At 40.7% G+C, this 19,836-nt stretch overlaps 1 protein-coding gene across 1 annotated transcript in view; it reads right to left on the bottom strand.

Annotated features, from left to right (window-relative positions):
- ANO2 (anoctamin 2) overlaps positions 1-19,836 on the bottom strand; it is a 94,068-nt gene that overhangs the window by 32,237 nt on the left and 41,995 nt on the right. The window contains exon 12 of the mRNA XM_027901294.1: positions 3,247-3,321. Coding sequence (XP_027757095.1) covers positions 3,247-3,321 — 75 coding nt within the window. The remainder of the gene's footprint in view (positions 1-3,246; positions 3,322-19,836) is intronic.

Genomic DNA, 19,836 nt, shown 5'->3' with positions numbered 1-19,836 from the left:
GAGCTCTTTTTTAAGACTGAGCCACAGATTCTTTCCTCTTAATCACTTTCCTAACACTCTTTTCCTGTTTCTTTTCCCTGTGGATTTCCTTGGAAGTTTTTTACTGTGGTGGTGGACAAGGGAAAACCAGCAAAGTAAACTTGAACGCAATCATTCTGGAGATGATGATGAGCTCTCTGGGTCTCCACAGACACCCCTCTCCATCACAAGCTTCCCCTTAGGAATATCCCAACAGCAGAGGAAGGAGAGTCAAGGACAGTCATCACTGAACAGAGGGAGAGAGGAAACTTCAGATCATGGAAGTGGAACAGCAAACTCAAAGGGTGGAAGGGATCCACAGCAATGAGGAAGGTTCCTGGAGGGTGAGATGCCATCAGAGGAATGCACTGCTGTGGCCTCCTCTGTTCGTGCAGTGCCACTGCAAGGCATACAAAGTTATCGGGAAAAAAATGGTTTGTTTGCTTAAAGAACAAAAATATTTGCTTTGCAAAAGCGCCAGGGCTCCAGAAACTGTCAGTTGCCCAGATGTTTTTGAACACCTGCTTAGACACAGATGGGAAAACACTCCTTTAGGAGTCTTCATTGTCTGTGCATCCAGCAACAAGAGACAATTGAGGAGGGCTTGTAGGACTGCACAGTGAGTGAGAGCACAGTTCTCACTCCCCAGACAGTCACTGAGAGGGAAAGAATCGTTCCTGTACCTTCACAGCATTTCTCTCATTCCTCAAAACACCCCTTTTGCCCAAATTCCAGGCCAGGCAGTCACCTTTTGTTCAAGCGCCCGCCTTGGGTTTTGTTGTCTTTGCCAACATTTCATCTGGCCAGTTCTCCCCCTGCTGTGGCCAACAGTTCCATCCCTGAGTATCCAAACTAGTCCATCAAGGACTGAACTGCTTAGAAACAGATGTGAAAATTGGCTGCAGGGAAGGTCACCTACTGAGCCTGGTATGAATGAAGACAAACAGGAAAGCAAACTGGATCCGAGAAGGAAGCTATAAAATCCCGTGGGCTACACTGCTACCTTCATCCAAGCAGGATAACAATTTAATGTCCAAACAGTTCTTTGGCTCTCCAGTAGGGCTATTGTAGAGTCAAGTATTACACCATGTGAGTAAGAAGAGGCAAAAGGGGTCCAAAAGGCAGGACAGGCTGAACTCCTGTGCCAAAAAATTGGTTTTCTTCCTTCTGATTGAGCCAATTGTGCTGATCACAAAGAAAGGCTGCAGTGATGGCACTGCCCTGGGCCATCCTCCCTTCCAGCAGCTACCAACATCTTCATCACACATCACTCAGAAATCTTTGCCACAGCATTCTCCTTCTGAATACAGGGTTTATTAAGTGTGACATACATTATTATTAATCACACCCAAGAGAAACTTATAGATGCCCAGCTGAGCTCAGATCTCCTGCTACCACTGTTCTCACTAGGCAAAAAATAAGACTTGTCCTAAAATCCCTGCAAAAGACATGGCTGAAATCAAGGCTGGATCTGCTGCCCCCTCTGCAGTCCAGCGAGGCTTTGTGTACAACAGAAGAACTGTGATCAGACTTTAAAGCATCCATAAATGTGTAAAATAATCCTTGGAATTACTTGGTGGTGTAAGACACGACCAGTGGGGCAAAAGAAACAAACCCCAATTTTTTTTTTTTTTTCAACCTGCACTTTTCACAAAGCAAACAGCGTGCCTGGCTTAATAATGACAGAGGAAAACCCAGAGAGAAAGGCAAAAAAACCCCCAACAAACAAACCTCCCAAAAAACACACAAAAACCCAACCAATCAAACAAACAAAAAACAACAACAAAAAAAACAACACTAGAGTCCTTGAAGGGGGATTTACAAAAGTGAAGGGCAAAAAAGAAGTATAGAAATGAAGAGGAAAAAAAAAAAAAGGAAAGATTTTTACAATTGGAATACCACTGGCAGCTCCAAGAATCATCAGGGAAAGTATGGGATGTAAAGGCGGGGGACAGAACACAACAGCATCGTTCTAGGGTAATGTAGATATCTTCATGGACAAAGCCTGTGGATTTGGGACACCAGACCCTTTGGGCCTGACACAGGGAGTATTAAAAATTCAACAATCACTTCTGCAGCACTAGAAATTGCAAGGTGTGCATACGAGGGTCTGTGTCTGGGTCTTCTCTGTCTCTGTCCTGTATAAATGCAAACACCCATGTAAATTCAAGGTTTCATTACCTATTACATGTTTAGTGTTTACAGCTAAAAAAAACCTGTGTGAATAACGGTGGTAGATCAGACCAATTCAGTTTCCCAGTACAATTCCATTGCACAGACCAACAACAAACTTTATGTTTTCAATTCTTGTTTAACTAATCTAGCAGAAAAAAAAAAAAGGAAATATCACATACAATAAAGAGCAAATTGTAAGGTCCACACAGGAGAGCAGAGCCAGCTCTCTCTCATCAAGAGCTGGCTTGAGTTCCATCCATGGTTTGCAAGTTGCCTTACATAAAAATAATGCTCAAAATATTAAAAAAAAAATAAATAATTGTACCCATCTCACCCAATGGTGAAAGACAGCCTAGTTCCACCAGTCTCTAACAGAATTTGAACAATTGGAGCTCTGAATTTTACATCTCACAAACTGAAGGTTATAAACCCTTCATAAATCTCTCTAGGACCTTACAGTGAGCAGGGAGCGTGATACACAGGCAATGACTCAGGAAAGCACTTTAAGCTCATGCTTGGGGCAGATTTAAACACGTGTTTGAAGTCAAGAGCACGTGTAAGCACCTTGTCTGCAAAAGGATGACTTGTAAAAGCCAAATCAGGGCTATGTGCTTAGTCATGCTTTCAGTGAAGTCATGGCTGATGCCAGTGAGAGGTTCTGTCTAAAAATCAAATGGTTGGTATTGCCTCAGGATGGTAAACTAACTCAGGGTATTGCAAATACATCCAGATATATATATATATATATATATATATATATATATATATATATATGAAGGACACACCTAATATGTAGAGAAAATGTGGCTAATATACAATTCACATAATTCAGGCAACAGCCCTTCCATAGGCAGCCTTTGGAAAAAGGGAATAAAGCTGGAGGAGGGCCCTGAGCTCTGTAAACCCCCCCAGTACTTCCCACAAACTGGAGGTTGTAACCCTGGCTTCAGATTTTTAGCGTATTTGAGAACTACCAGTTCAGGGCTCCCCTCAAGATGCCCCATCACAATGTCTCTCACACCTAATAAACATGAAGAAATGAAGAAATGTTACCATAAATAAAATCAATCCAAAGTTTGCTGCGTATCCAGGCACGCGGTCACTGCACGTCAGCTTCTCCTTTTCATCCTGTAGACAAAACACACAGACAAAATAGCAGGCATGACAGAGATGTGCAATAGGAAATACTGGAAGTAGTTAGATTTGTTGTTGGAACACATTCTGAAATTCCCTGCTGTGATTTTGAAGATGATCATGCGATTTAGAACACCGATATTTTAAAATAGACTTTAACTGCAGAGAAAAGAGGGTAAGAGAATAAAGAATATGTAGAAGATGTCTTCAAAAACCAGAAAATATCCTATGGAACTATGATTTTAGTATTTGAAAAAAATTTTCCAGGTCTTACTAAATTTCATATTGGGAGAAAGCCCTGAGACTCACCTTAATTTACATTTAAGCAAAACAGAATCCAACCATTTATTTTTACTTGTTTCTTGTAAAACTACAGAAGAATAGTGCTTGAGACAGAAATCAAGATAAAGATTCTGATTACCACTGAACCCTTTTTATTTTTTTTGTCTAATGTAATTCAGGTATTTCCTGCAGGGCACCCCAATCCATCTCCTGGTACCTGTTCTGTAGGAAAAAGAAATTACAAAAGCAATGCCCCCTCTGTGATCTCTGCTGCCAAGCTTGTTTTTTCATGGATAAACAGCATCTCCCTCTTCATTGCATAATTTAAAGCAACTGTGGTCAGTGAAATTTAGTACTCTCTTACTCTCCCCACATAAACTCAACTCCATCTCCAGCCACTTGTACATCTCAAGAAGACATTTGAAGATGGATTTATACAAGAAATACGACTCCCTCCTCTCAAAATAGGTTTCTTAAAATAATAAGGTCACTATTTTGTTTAAGTTAACCTAAAACTATATAATGAAATTAACTAAGGACACAAAGCCAGCTGCTGTTTGTGTTTCTGTGAACCACCCGTTGCTATCCCATGGACTGGCACTACCCTTACACTGCACTTAGCCCAGAGTTATCCTGAATTTAAACGAGTTTAAATCAGATTAGAACTCAGGTCAGAGGTTTCCAACAGACCATTCCTAAGGCACAATCGCCCTCAGATGAACATAAAAATCTGGGAGCACTTTGCCTTTCCATAAAGTTTTCCCAAATAATAGGAATACAGAATAAGTGCAGGAATGTTGCTGTGGGTTTTTCTCGTGGGGTTTTCTGGGATGTGGAATTAGACCCGAGACATCATCCTGTCTACACACCCACTGCCACTGCGGTGGTGCCTCAGACCCTGTGGGAAGGAGGGTCACTGAGCATCCCCTTGGCAAAACCAGACCTTCGAAACGCATCTCAGTGCAGTGGGCAGTGGACAGCTACCTTCTGATAAGCCTCTTGCTGAGGAAAGGAAATAATGTGAATTCACCGGGTATTTCCTCCCGGGACCGGCCCTTCCCTCTGGCAATAGTGCCATCTAGCCGCTAACAGGCTGTACTGAGAGGTACCCACAGCACCTGGGCTGCCACCAGAGCACTTGCACACCCAGGTACACATGCACACCAGCACCAGAAGGTGCTGACTGTGTTCCTTGAAGAGATACAGGTTTGTTGGTTTGGTTTTTTTTTTTTTTTTTCCTATTAGGAAACAAGAAAAAAAAGTTCAGAAAAGAAATAAAAATATAATGAAGCACCATCTAGATTTATCTGGATGGTTCATTTCCTTATGAGTTACCTATCGTGGCAAAGATCCATCCCTGCATCCTCAGGTGGGTGGGCCTCTGAGCTGTGGAAACCTGGAAATACACTGCACTTGGACAGCACTTCTATGTTTCTCTGTGAATTAAACCACAGCCAGTTTGCTCGGATCACGAGGATTTCAGGTGTTTAATTATATTTTCCCACAAGAGAACACCTCCTCCAAGCAGGTGCTTCTAACCAACCAGCCATGCCAGCTCAGCCTGCACTTGGGGAGCAAAGCAAGAGACTTTCTCTCTTCTACATCCTTGGCTTTGTAACTCCTAGTGCTGAAATTCGGGCTCTTCAATGTGGTTGCACCTGGGCAGCCCCAATGATCTCACTGGACTTGCAATAATTGACTGGAATTCAGCAAAAGATGTCCAGGGAAGAACAGAATCCAGCACCCCTCTCTCCTGGCTTCCTGAGGTTTTGCACTACCAGCAACAGCAAAAGTCTGCAAAATCATATTTCCAATGACAAAATCCAGAAGTTCACCTCTAAGTATGCCCAGGAAGCATCAAACAAGTAACTCTTTTTAACAACTGCAATATTCTTAGCAGGTTTCTACTTTAATTTCTACTTTAACACAAAAGCTTTAGTTTTGTGTAAAAACTGTGCTGTCCAAATGAGCATCTAGGAATACGAATTGGGGTATCACAAACAGATCCCCTTTATTTGTATGACCCCCAAAACATTGCCAGTCCATTGCAGACTCAAGACAAGGAATGAAATGAGCTTTTGGTTTAAAACCCACTAAAATGGGTTTAAAACCCATTACAAGCCTTATTAGGTGAAACCCACAGATGTGATTCTTCCCCTGAAAATGGGATTAGAAACAAACAAACAAACAAGCAAACAAAAAACCCCCAACCAACCACCACCACCACCAACAACAACAACAACCAACCAACCAACCAAACAAAAAACAAGGAAAATTCAAAAACTCAGAGAAGCTGTGGCTGCCCCATCCCTGGAAGTGTCCCAGGCCAGGTTGGATGGGGCTCTGAGAAACCTGGGATAGTGGAAGGTGGTCCCTGCCCATGGCAGGGGGTTGGAACAAGATGATCTACATATATATATAAATATATATATATATAATTTCACATACACATTCATGCAATGAGTACCTTGATAAAAACTAGCTCTGGTTATAAATGCACTGTAGTTTCTTCAGAAATAAAAATGGTTCCTTTCTCCTCTGTATTTAAAAGTTATTTTGCTGCTCAAGCTCACCTTAATGCATCCAGTGCACTGTGCCATATTACAATTGTTATTGTGAAAATGGCATTAAGGTGCTTAGTCTTTATATCACTGTTTAATATCAAGTTCTTGATATTTACATATGGTTCAAGGGAAAACTGGCAGCACTTAGTTTTTTACAATGACAGTTTAACATATGGCCTTACAAGTATGAATTATTTATGTAAACTTGGAGCCATTCAGAATATTACCAGAAAAACACTATAATTTACCCAAACAATAGGGTTACATCTGTAGTCATAAATATTCATTGTTTATCAATGCTCTTTGTAGATGATTAATAAATCATACTGAGTCTGATCCTGACAAGGCAAAGGGCCAGACATACAAATACATCTGGTGGGATTTCCAAAGAGACTGGCAGTGGTACTCAGGTTTGTTGGTAGGGGAATGTCACAAATTAAGCTCAGGGCATGAAGGGATACCCTGTCACCCCCTCCATTTCGGGTTTTTTTGTGTAACTCCTGAACTTTCTCAAAGAACACAAAGAAATGCCACACAAAGATTTAAAAATATGCTGAAGTAAATATAGCCAGACATAAAGAGAACAGTTTCTGAGTCATACATGTGCCTGCCTTCCTTTGTAAGGCTAAATTAATTTAATAGCTTTGGTCTTGACTGGACATGGACCTACCACACAGGTTAAACAAAGGGAGAACAAGGTGAGTTTCAAAGAGTTGCTGTGGAAAAATAACAATTATCAGCAATAGCCACTACCTTCCACCTGGATTTTCAACCACTTCGTACCCTGGAATCCAGAGCATCATCACTGTAATAGCCAGCCTGGTTTCACACTTTCTCATGTGAACTGTGAACATCTGATGGAGAAGTTCATGGAATAATAAATAAATGCAACCCATTTTAAAACAATTTATCCACTGTAATTTTTCAACAAAAAAAATTACCTTTTACTAGTTCCCATAATCCTGCAACATTTTAATAACTGGAAGGGATTTAATTTAAGAGTTTCTCTCTGTAAATTATTTTAAGCATAGAACTATCATTTCTGTGTAAATCCTGTTAAAAACTGTTGGTTACACAATCACCCAGCTACTTGCAGTAGCTCTCCCTAAAATACAAAATGTTCCAAAGTCATGTAATCTTTTTTTACTTCAAACCTATTTGTCTCAGGTAGGCAACAGTCTACCTGAATTTTATCTTTAAAACCACTCATTCAGGCACCACTATACACTTCAATATAAGCACCTTGGTCCCAGTGGAACCAAGACAATCGGCAGTTTCGCAATTTGAAAAGCTCAAATTGCAATTCTTTATGTGGGAGTCTCGTAGCAACATTTAATAGTCACGTTGCTTTTCCAAACTGCAACGTATCAGTTCCCTTATCATGAAGGGAATTTAAAAATTTAAGTATGTGATTTAAAAATTGAGTATGTGATCCCAGTTCTGGAAGAGATGCATTTAGTTCTGTGCTTTAGTGCTAAGAGGTAAGTTCTGTGTTCTCTTGGAGCTTGTCTACCCCAGTCCTGTGTCAGTGTCTGCAGCTGGAAGAATCTAGGCTGAACATCTTGCTCCTGTGAAATCAGTCACAGAATTCCTGGTAAAGCAAAATCCCACCCTAGGGCTTTGCCACTGCACACTTAAAACCCATTTCTCCATTGTCTTACACCATGTGAAGCCACTTATCCCCCCACAAAGTGGGAGAAAGAGGCATGCAACACATTATCAGCTTCCTTTGGTGGCGATTTCAAATTTAGCTTGCACAAACTGCCGATGATCACACCAACACCAGAGGAGACGGGAGGCGTGTAAATTTTAGCAACACTTTTAAGCTGGCAAAGAAAAGTCTGAGAAGCAGAGAAAGACTTAAAAGGGGGATGTGGCTATGCCAGATTCTTTCCCTTCACTCCAGGGCATTTATTACCAGCTGCAAAACGTTAATGAAGTTTGTATTGCAACTTTTGAATGCGCCATAAAAATGGAAACGCGATCGCGGGGCACAATCTGCAGAGCCAAACTTCTGCCAAATAACACAGAGATGCTGTGCAGAAAGGAGTTCTGGGTGAACAGTCAGCAAGGGGAAGACAGAAAAAATGGGGCAGGGTACAAGATCAAGGCAGCTTTCTCCATGTCAAGCAGCTGAGGGAGTGGAGAAGTACACAATACTAATTAAGAGATGTCAATAAAACATTGGGAGGCAAAGGCAGAAATCAGGGGTTTCGTGGAGCTGGAAGAGTCAACAAAATACATGCATTTTGGTACTCTGAGCATTATCTTGAGGTATTTGAGAACTGTGATTTCATGGAATTACAACCATTAGGGTTTGAATAATTTCATTTTCCAAAACGTAAATTCAAATATATATATATATATATATATTTAATTATATACATTTCTGAATAAAATTGGCAGTCACTTCCTCATGAGTGACAGGATAAATTAGATTTGAAAAGACCCCCTAAGATCATGGAGTCCAACTTATGGCCAAACACCACCATGTCAACGAGACCATGGCACTGAGTGCCCTGTCCAGTCTTTTCCTTAAGCACCATCCAGGGATGGTGACTCCACCACCTCCCTGGGCAGCCCATTCGAATGTCTAATCATCTCTTCCATGAAGAAATTTCCAGTTTCCAAACAGGGAAAAAATAACTGTGCATACACAAGATTGAATTAGGTAATACTTATTCAAATTAAATGTATGTGCTAAAACTGTAGGAAACAAATGAAGATCCCTGGGGAGTTACTTCCCACCAGCATCCCTGATCATTTGCTTTTTTTTTTTTTTCTTTCTTAAGAAATAATTATTTTGTCAGTTGGCAGTAAAATGCAGATCTATTGAAAGCTGCTTTGAAATGCCCCAGTTGGATTTAATGTAAAACAAGTGGGCAAAATGGGAAACAGTGGATATCAGTGCTTCACATTTTATCCTCTTGAAGATGCTTCTCTGATTTTTTCCTACGATTAGCAAAAAATGGAGTGGGTATATCAACAAAACAAATTTCTGTAGTCCCATTCCAAAAAAAAAAAAAAAAAAAACCAAACAAAAAGATTGGAAATAGTGGCAATATGTGAAAGAAACTCAGATGTGGCATCAGGTCAGAGAGCAGTATATTGTTTATCCTACATTTAATGTAGCAGCAACTCTGAAAGTCATGTCAGTTGGATTTGCAGAGGATGCTAAATAAGGAAAGGTTCTGAATACTGAAGAGTACAGAAACTTAAATACTGGGCTGTTGAGAAGGCTGAAATACAAGTGTGAAATAGAATTAGATTCCAGCAAGACAAATTAATGCTGATACAACAAGGAACGTAATTAGAAACAGCAGCAACGCTCAGCAAAGTAATAAGTGATATTAAATAGATTCCTGGAGAGCAATGAGTTACTGTGTGAAAATGAATCAGAAAAGGTGGTGATTTATACTTGGGTCATCCTCACAGGCAGTGAAGAGGTGAATGTTTTAAAGCACAGTCTGCGTGGGAGTAACTTCAACATACGTGAATTATATGGAATGAGATGGAAAGTGAAATCAGCCTTCTACTGCACTGGGTTTCAGAAACTCTGGCACTCCCATCCAGCAAGGAATGATGCTTTGTTCCTGCCAGTTGTTTACACACAGGAGAGGGCAAGAATAGTAAGGGTACATACATTAAACTGGATGAGCACAGGCCTGAACTGACCCCACCTGTGGCATTTCTAGAATTAGAGAAAGGATCGCCAAGATGACTGGATATGGGGACACCAAAAGGATCTCTGGAAAGAGTTATGAGTCAAAAGGGGTGTTCTGTAATGCTCTGCTTCCCATCAGAGACTTGCTCCAAGTCCTCAAGCCAAGCTGAAGATTTTCTGAAGTGCTGGTGTCACAGAAAGTGGACAAGATCCTCTTGCTAAGATTACTCATAAACTAGGTCACTTAGCTAAGCTTTCAGAACAAATTCAGAAATACTCTGGAGAAACAGACATTTCTTGTGCAGCATCTTATTGCCATGCATCCTCTGTGGTTTTAGGCTGCTGAAATGTCTTTTGCATCCTGGGGCATCACCTTCCTGTGCAGAAGCCTCAGAGCTCCTACTGCAGAGCACAGAAGAACACAACACTGTCATGTAAGCAACCTCTTCCTATTCTGACACTGTCCTGACTGATTTCCAAAGAATTTACAGAGATATGGAATCTTGCATTAAAATCCCATGTTACGACCAAATTTCAGCAAAAGTTAACAAAGAAAGGCTTTTATTTCCCAGAAAACAGCTGTCAGTGTGAAGTCACCAATGTAGTATTTCCTCAAAGTTCCCAGAAATATGCAGACTTCAGCCCTTCAAACAGGCACAGGTAAGGCCTGGGACAAGTTCCATAAGGAAGATGTGGCATCTTCATTACTGAAGATTTTTAAGAGCAGCCCAAAGACACATCTGGCAAACGTTACACTGGGTATAGCAGGTCCTGCTTTGGAGCACACTGAGGGAACTCCATGTCTCCATGGTTTCCCTTCTAAGCTTAATTTCTAGATTTTTTTTTTTTTTTCTGTAATGCCTATGATCTTTGTAGGCTGAAAGTAATTGTAGGCAAGCAAAGGTGCCTTCCAGGAGTCCCAAAGCCTGAATCAAAGGCATCCTGTCACTTGGTATCAGGCCAAAAACCAGAAGTGCAAAGTCTGCACACAAAGTCTTGCAATTTAGACACCACTCCAACAAAATGACTGCTCAGATGCCCCAGAGTTCCACGTTCTAAACATAAAACCTCTGGCTACACAGAGGTTCAGACCTGCTAATATCAGCCCAACAGTCCATCCAAATCAGCAGCTCACAAAACTTCATCTGGCACTGGCTGAGGGAATAAAGGACATGTCTGATGTCTCAGGTACCAGCTCCTCCATCACCTATTGATTAAAATACATCAATGTCACTTTTCTCATATCTGTAGAAATGCCTAACAACCTACAGGACTTTAGGAGAACTAAGAACCATATATTCATGTGAATAATCACATGGAATCATTCCTCCAGAAACAAAGCAATTTCATTTATGTCCAAATAAGAATGAGCATATTAGCAACAGATTAGGCATCTGGAACCTTTTAAATAATTTGACTAAATGTGCAGTATTATTAGGAAAAGATGTGTGTTTTTTTTTCTATTGGGATTTATGTTGAATACTTATTTCACCACAGATGAGCTTCATCAGGCAGCAGGAGAAACAGCCAAGAGAAAACAGTTTGCTTATTTGCTCAATAAATGAACTTATTTTAAAGAAGGTGAAAACTAGCACTGTGCTGATCCTTCCAGGCATGGCCTGGGTGTGGTTGGTCAAATGAACCCTGAAATCTGCTTTACAAAGGTCTGGGAGTGAAACGACATTGGCAGGTTCAAAGGAGACTTGTGAGCTCGGTGAACTCAAACTCCAGGTTTCCAAGTCGAATTTCCAGCATTGCACTTTGGGGTCTTCAGAAGCCCAGCAAGGAATTTCAGCTCCCAGTTTCCTACTGCTATCCCAGGACATGGAACCTGTCATATCCCTTCAGAGAAATTACATGAACATCACCCATCTCCATCCCTTTCTCTTCTGCTGGATTATCCTACTGCCTGTGCCCCCAGGGATGCCAGGTGGCTGCTCTTCATGAAAACAAGCTGCTCAGAGATGTTATTCAGGATGCATTGCCAGCCTCTGAATCCAGAATGTCCTCTGGGAACAATGAGTGGGTGGGATGTTTCCCCGGCAATTACAAACGAAGCTCTGTCACAATTCCTAGCCCTGCAGATTTCTGCTCTAGAAATAACCCAGACATCAGAAAGGCCCATTTGTCACAGAGTTTCTGGAGTGCACATTTTTCCATTCTTGCCTTGTTCTTTAGCAGGACACACATTTCCTTTGCCCTGCCTCCTATCCAGAAGGCTTCTCTGGAGTGAGGAACAGGCATCTCTGCATCACTGACTCACAAAAAACCTACCACTGGCTTTGTCTGCATCATTCCCTTCTCAGCATTCCTCTTCTAGGGTTCCCAGCACACTGACCTGTTGGACCAAGTCCAGAGGAGGGACACCAAGATGATCAGAGGATGGAGCAGCTCTGCTGGGAGGAAAGGTGGGAGCCCACAAAGAAGATGGAGAGAGACTATTTCCAAGGGCCTGGAGTGACAGGACATGGGCAATGGCTTCAAACTGACAGAGAGCAGGTTTAGGTTGGATATTAGAAAAAGATTCTTCCCTGGGAGGGTGGGCAGGCCCTGGCACAGGTTGCCCAGAGAAGCTGTGGCTTCCCCATTCCTGGCAGTGTCCCAGGCCAGGTTGGATGGGGCTCTGAGCAACCTGGGCTGGTGGAAGGTGTCCCTGCCCGTGGCAGGGGGTTGGAACTGGATGATCTTTAAGGTCCCTTCCAAGCCAAACCATTCTGTGATTTTATGATTCTATGATTTCTTCATATACAGTTTGTGGCCTCATCTTAAAGAACCTCCAGCACACATCTCACTCATCCTGACCAAATCCAATTTCACTGCGAGACACTGGCCACTGTCTCTCTTTGCAAAGGTCTCTGTCTTTGCTCCCTCTTTTGCCCAGTTCTCTAATTCTGCTCACAGAATCACAGAATCACTAGTTCCACTCCAATACACAGTTATTCTACTCCTATTTTGTTCCCACTGCTTCTCTTCACATGTCCATGCTGTTCACCTGCTCTCTGTTCAAACTTTCATCTTAGGCCCTACCTCATTGATACAGATGGTATTTTGGCATAGAGTTCTGTAAAATATTCTGTTTATTTCCAAAATGTCTGTTAGAATGAATCTTAATGATGGTAGCAAGGCTATTCCTTTTATTCTTCTCTAACCTAGGTGACATCAGAATAATGAGGAAAATGGACAAAGAGACATTTTCAATCCAAAAAAGGAATCAAAAGATCTGTTCTGAACAAGTGGCAATGAAAAAAAAAAACAAACAAAACCACAACTAGGCTTCACAGGTACTTAAGGAAGATAAAAAGGGCAATGAGTGATTATTTTTTTTCTCCAATGAAAGTTTCATAGCATTTAGGGAAAAGAGAAGAAGAAGGAGGGAGATATGTCCCAAATTAGGATGAAAAGCTAAAGTGCTTGTTTTCAAAACTGTTTTTAATTACTGTGAACCAAATGTTTTACGTCAACAAGTTATCGTATTTTGTTTTGATTTCTTCTATTTTTAAAACCCCTCTAACATAAATTCCATTTTGAAATAAGAAGTCATTTAATAACAACAGTTGGAAACTCCTCACTCTATAAAAGTTGAACTAAGATATTTTATTAAAATCAAAACATGTTTTACGAAAAAAAATAGCTGCAATAAACAATATTCTAGTAGGGCAGAGTTTCAATGTATGGTGGCAACATACTGAGCAAAAATTCAGCATTTGCAAATGCAGACACATTTTCTCAGAAAATCTTTTTAACTTCTATCAGTAGAGGGAAGCAGTTTATGCATCACCTCAATGTATTGTCCATATTTGTATAGAGAAGCTTAAGAGAAGAACAGCAGAAAATCTAACTCATGCAAAGGTAATGAAAGACTAAGAATTCTGTTTTTATCAAAACTATATTAAGAAGAAATATCTTGCCAAATGCCTGTAGTTAGAGGGAGAGGAAACACACAGTGATAAATCTGATCTTTAAGTTCTGTGGATTCAGAATTCCATGGCCTGTTAAAAAATGGTACTGCAGAGGCCCCACTGTGGCTGAAATTCATGATACTCTTGAATAGAAGAGTCAGAGAATCACAGAATGGTTTGGGTTGGAAGGGACCTTAAAGATCATCCAGTTCCAACCCCCTGCCATGGGCAGGGACACCTTCCACTGTCCCAGGTTGCTCAGAGCCCCATCCAACCTGGCCTGGGACACTGCCAGGGATGGGCCCATCATTGCAGGTGAATTCCACACTTATTTGAGAGAACTCCTGTGTTTAACTCCAGCTGTTTTAAACTGGAAGCTGCTCTGTGCACAGTTCAATAATTCAGCACTCTTGTTCTGTTAATGCAAGTTCTAATGGAACCCAGAGGGTCCTGAACGTGCAGTAGCTCACCCAAGATAAAGTTGTGTTCAATGGCAACCACTGATACCACTCCAAAGGAGGACACTGGGACAAATCCTGTACCTGCAGGGATCCATCATGTGTTCCATAAGCAGATACATGGAACACTCAGCTGTGTTGCAGTCATATTCCTCCCCAGGGGTTGCAATCCAGAAAGGCAGAAAGACATGGCAATTCCTCTGGCTGGTGCTTTCATTTTCTTGCATATTTGGTGTGAGATCTGTTCTGGAACTGCCTGTGAGACCTGGGCTCCTACTGGATCCCCACTCACTCTGCCTACTCTCTGTTCACCCCTACACAGACAGGGAGCCACAGGATAATATTTCTCGTCTGAAAGCAGTGCCTTAATCTTCTTTTATGTTTTCACAGTGAGCAGAATCTGTAGCCTAAAGTAACAATTAACCCCCTGAAGAACCTCTGCTGCAGATCTCAAACACATCACAATAATTGATACATTTCATGACCTTTCGAAGAGAGTGCTGTGAACTATGATATCATAGCTCATCTGGAGCAAAGCTTTAGTCCGTGTTTAATAGTTTGATAACACTTGTATTAATAAAGAAAGGTACCCTGTGCCTAATGCTTGAAGTAGGAAAGGTGTCGAGTCAGCAAAATGTTAATTGTAATAACGAGTTCCCCCTTTCACAGCATCAGCTCATCAATCTGCCTAATCATTAGGCTTCTCAATTGTACTGGATTTGTTTCTGCTTCTCCCACACAGAACTGTGTAAAAGCTGCAAGAAAGACCAGTAACTGGTGCAGAAATGTAACATTAAAAAATACAGATTTTCAATATTTCCAAGTCAATTTTCCTAAATGCTTCCCTATTCTTCCCATTTTCTTCCTAATCAGGCCAGGCTGGATGTGGCCCCGAGCGACCTGGTCTAGTGGAAGGTGGCCCTGCCCCACAGCAGGGGGGTTGGGATGAGATGATCTCAAAAGTCCCTTCCAACCAAGGCCATTCTATGATTCTATGATATCCAAAAGCATATGGGAATACAGAAGAAGGAATTACAGCTCTCTCTTCAAATCAGAGTTGCAGAGCAGGTAAAGTTTTGTTCTGGTTTCTTTCTCTCACCCTTCACTCACAAACTTGGGCAAAACAGGAATTAGCTCAGAGACTGCTGGGACTCTGGCTCATTAACCCTCCAGTTCCATACTCAGATTGCTACACACTCCCTGGAATTATGGACAGTGGGAAAAGGCTTCAGACAGCTTTCCACATGTGGTCCTTCTAAAAAAAAAGACACAAGGGGGCTACCACATAATCAGAAGGATTGGGGACTGTGGTCTGCTCATCGAGTACCAGTCACCAAACTGAGTACTCACTTTATGAGAACCAGAAAAAGCAAAAGCACACCCCAGAAACAAAGTGAAGTAAGTAATACAGAAAAGTCTGTTATAAATCAACTATTTCAATCTCATACTCCTCCCCTTCTACCTTAATGTACTAAGAAACAATAATTAAGCTGACATAGTTTTCTAACATTCCAAGATTACGTATGACAATCTTGTCCTTGAGCAGAGAATCACTGATATATCTTTTTATCACACAAAAATAAAAGCTATCATTAAAATGCACCATCTGAATGAGAAGCATCCTTTGTGGAGCTTTGGACTTGCAGCTGCACAGCTTGCCTGGCTGGATTTATATCAGCGAAAGAACTAATATGGACAGTAGCAGTTTAATTAAGAAACAAACAAAAATATTTACTACAAGCTATTACAATATTCTAGTAACAAGAGATCAACATTTCACATCTTCACTGTCAGTAGTATAAATAATTCTGGAATCGTGGGGTTTTAAATTTGTCTTGACTCTTTGTAAAGAAAACTGTTCACCCAGAACACGAGAATTACAATATTTGGTTGCTTTCTGTTCTTATGCTGCAACACATGCAGTGTGCCTGATTTTGATTTCAGTTCCACGTGTGTAATTTATAAGGATTTCAGGAGAATCATAGAATTGTTAAGGTTGTACTTAAAAAAAAAAAAGAGGATCTACTCTCTGTATTCCTTCTAAAATAAGTTTACTCCAGTTACTAGACATGAAGTTGTGCAAAACAGTCCCGAATGCTCATTATCCGAGGCTCAGTCCACACTGAAATCATTCCTAGACTTTAAGGAGATAAAAAGGAAGTGTTTCCCTCAATGTTAAATGAAAACTTGCTTCTTATAGAAGCCTATAGAAAGCAAAAGGCAAATTAAGTCAGGAGTGAAATTCCTCGTATTTTCATCATCATTTTTTTGCTGTTAAATTCACAATAACTCAAGAAAATTAGAGCTGTATGAAAGCACACTGTTGTGTCTGAAAACGACATCTTGAAGTTGCACCTGACTAAAGATTTGTCATTTTTTGGCTCATTCATACCTTGGCTTTCAATCTTCCTTTCATCACCCCTACCTCTAAGCCAAATTCATCTTGTCCTTGCTTCTGCTACAGTTATTACATCCATCTCCACTTCTCCTTCTAAGTTTTATGATTCCCATGGCTGTAGCCTCCCCAAGTCCCTATTCTTTGAGTTACAAACAAATCCAAAAAAGTTATTTTCAGACACCTCTCCAAACACACAGAAACAAATCAACAGGTACAAATTTACCAACCAAGGCTCAAGTGGGTTCCCCAGTAATATTTCTCAGTGAAATTCCTGTGTTCACTGCTCACAGAGAACACGAGAACACCTATGCAGGTTCACATGTTCAAACACCACTGTGCTGTCTCCTGCAGATCACTCCTTTATTATTAGTGGCATCTTAGCCATTTCAGCCCTGCTATCTCACATTTTCCCCAGGTTTTCCCTTCTCTTCCATTCCCATGAGTAACAGTCCTTAGTAAAATGAGACAGGTCTAAACACATTCCCATAAGCAGAGACTGATTTTTCATATTACACAAGGTTTCCTCTGCAGCTCCCTACAAAAAAAAAAAAAAAAAAAAGGCTTTCGTTTCTATTTACCAACCTGTGCTGGCTGCACGGTAGCACAGAAAAAGTAAGTACCTCTTCCTAAGGAAAATTTGACTAAGGAGAGCTGTGCTAGCCAAATCTCAGCAGCAGTCATGGAGCAGCTCCATAAAAATCCTATTGCAGATCACCATCAGAGACTACAAGCTCATGGGCAGCTTCAGACTCAACTAAGATGAGCAAGTTTTAGCAGTCCAAAGAGAAAAGAAGAATGTGTAGGTAGAAGGAAATCAGTTCTCTGCCTCAAATAACAAGGGGAAGAACAACACTGCTTATGTCCCCATCCCTCAGATACCCTCTAGCAGGTAAAGTGGAAGCCAGCAGGGTACTTGGGGGCAATAAAGGGGTTTTTTTAAAAGAAGTCTCTTTAAAAGTGCAACCTAAACCTGGCTTACAGGACACCTGCTATCCTCAGAGTGCTGGACATGGCAAAAATTAGAACCAACAGAGAACCCTAAAAACCAGCTGTGCTTTTTTAATACCCTTCATGTTGTTATTAGGGAATTTCTGGTTCCCTTCGGGAGAAAATTGTTCAGTCTTCAGAAGAAGAAACACACTTCCATACAGAGATTCCTTTTGTTTATCTGTTATTGTCCTCCACAGCAAAACAGGTTTGACACATTTACTTTATTTAAAAACATGAGATGAGAAAAAGAAACAACCAATCAGTGAAGTACCATTCGCCCAATTATACCAGTTTTGTGGGTTTGGCACTGTAAATACCCAGAACTGCGCTCACCTCCACTGTTCTGATTTTTGCCACACAACTCAAAGGTCCTGCCAGGATCTGTATTGGAGAACACTGCTTTCCTCAGGATAATCTTTGCTCAAATTTCCTATGTAAGTCTGCATGTCCTAACACTGCAGCCAGGGAGAGGCAATAATACTTGCTTTTCAAAGAAAAGATGATGCACTGGGTGTTTCAGGAAAGAGCAAACACACCTCAGTAATGGTTTCGTATTCTGTAAAGCCAAATATATTCAGCTTTATTGAATACCAAATATGCATTTAAATACTCAGCCTTAGAATGCAGTGTAAACCCAGACTACTTTAAATTTCTGAGGTCCTGACACAGTTTTGAAGCCTGGAATGTGCTGCCATTCAATAAAAAGAATGTCAATGCTCTCTGGCATTAACACTGCCTAACCTTTCCAAACATAGAATCATCTAAAGGAGATTTCAGCAATGTAAAACAAAGCTCATGATATCAGGCACTACTTGGCTTCTTTTAATTGTTCACTGCTGTGATCTAAATGGAATGTGATCCTTACAAACTTGTTCCTTAATGTTCATGTACGGAAAAAGGTAATTATGCCCCTCAAGATAATTCACTGCCAACATATTTTTCACATAAAATCTTTTAAAATATAGACGTACAATACCAATAAGAAGCACTATTTCTACCCTTCTTCTGAAAAGCTCCACATTCTCATAAACTCTCCTAGAAGGGAAGGCCTTTGAGTAAGATGCTTACTTAATAAACTTTTAAAGGCAAATCTGGAATCAATACACTTGAAATCAAATGCATATTGATTGTGCCATTTTCCTCTTCAAAAATAAACTGTAAATTACATGAAGCTCTCAATTCTTGACACAACCCTTATGACTCCAAAGTTTTTATTCCTTCTATATCCAGTTAATTTTACTGCTGTGACTAGTCCCCAGTTAGCAAGATTGGCACTGGTGGTAAAACCAGGCACGTGCAAAAGCTTGTGGAAAACTTCGGGTTTTGACACTCTATCCATAACCTGTTTTTGATCAAAACAATCACCATCTCTGACAGCATCTGTGTCTAAGTCAGGTGGAATGAGAAATCAACCCCTCGCTCTGATGGACTTTGGCTACTGAGTAATTACTACTGAACAATCAAGGCAAAGCCAGTAACTTCTAAAATATAGACAAGGATGGGTTTAATATGGTGAAAACTCCTTATAAATATCTAATTTGAACACTGTGGTAAATAAAGATGCTGTGCTTCTGCTTTCCAGGATAAAGTTTTCCTTAATGCTCTCTCATGCCAGGATCTTGCCTTGCAAGCTTCCCTTTTGTAGCTCTCCCTTTGACTTCAGTAAGGGCTCTGGAAAAAGGAACAGCCTAATCAAGCCCTTAATCAAATTTATTAAAACCCTGATGATATACAACCCAATTAAGGGATACCTCTCCATTCCATAAGAGCTTTTTACATTCCCTATAAAACCTTTTTTCCTCACCGCATAAAACTCGCTGCGTGCTTTGCCGTCTGTCAGTATGAAGTACTGGCCTCAGAAATGAAAATGGGCCAATTAAATCTACAGGCTATTGCTGATTTAATTATGAAAAGATAATGCTAATCAGCTGAAGAACTTTTGAGCCATTTTCAGTCATGTTGCCGGTCCCATTTTGAAAGCCACGGCAGTTTTGTGATACACCAGTTTCTGAAGGTAGGGTTTCTCTCATCTCATTTCTTGGTACAGCACTTCCCTCAAGTGGTAAAGGTATTTCTGCCTATTCTGAAGTTTTCTCTGTGGCACTTAACAGTAAAAATGCATACTAATGCATGTTTCCTAAACACTTTGAATTCCTGAATTCTGTGTTTATGAGTCAAGTTTTTTTTCTTGCTGGCCCATGTTGCAAATGCTTTGTTTGAGATGTCAGACCTTTTAATTGAGCCAACCACAGCC

This window comes from Empidonax traillii, unplaced genomic scaffold, assembly GCF_003031625.1.
Source record: "Empidonax traillii isolate 1590-97213 ecotype Southwest subspecies unplaced genomic scaffold, ASM303162v1 scaffold770:size447908, whole genome shotgun sequence".
NCBI classification, from domain to species: Eukaryota; Metazoa; Chordata; class Aves; order Passeriformes; family Tyrannidae; genus Empidonax; species Empidonax traillii.
The sequence above is the reverse complement of the archived record's forward strand: the minus strand, read 5'-3'. Positions and strand labels throughout refer to the sequence as shown.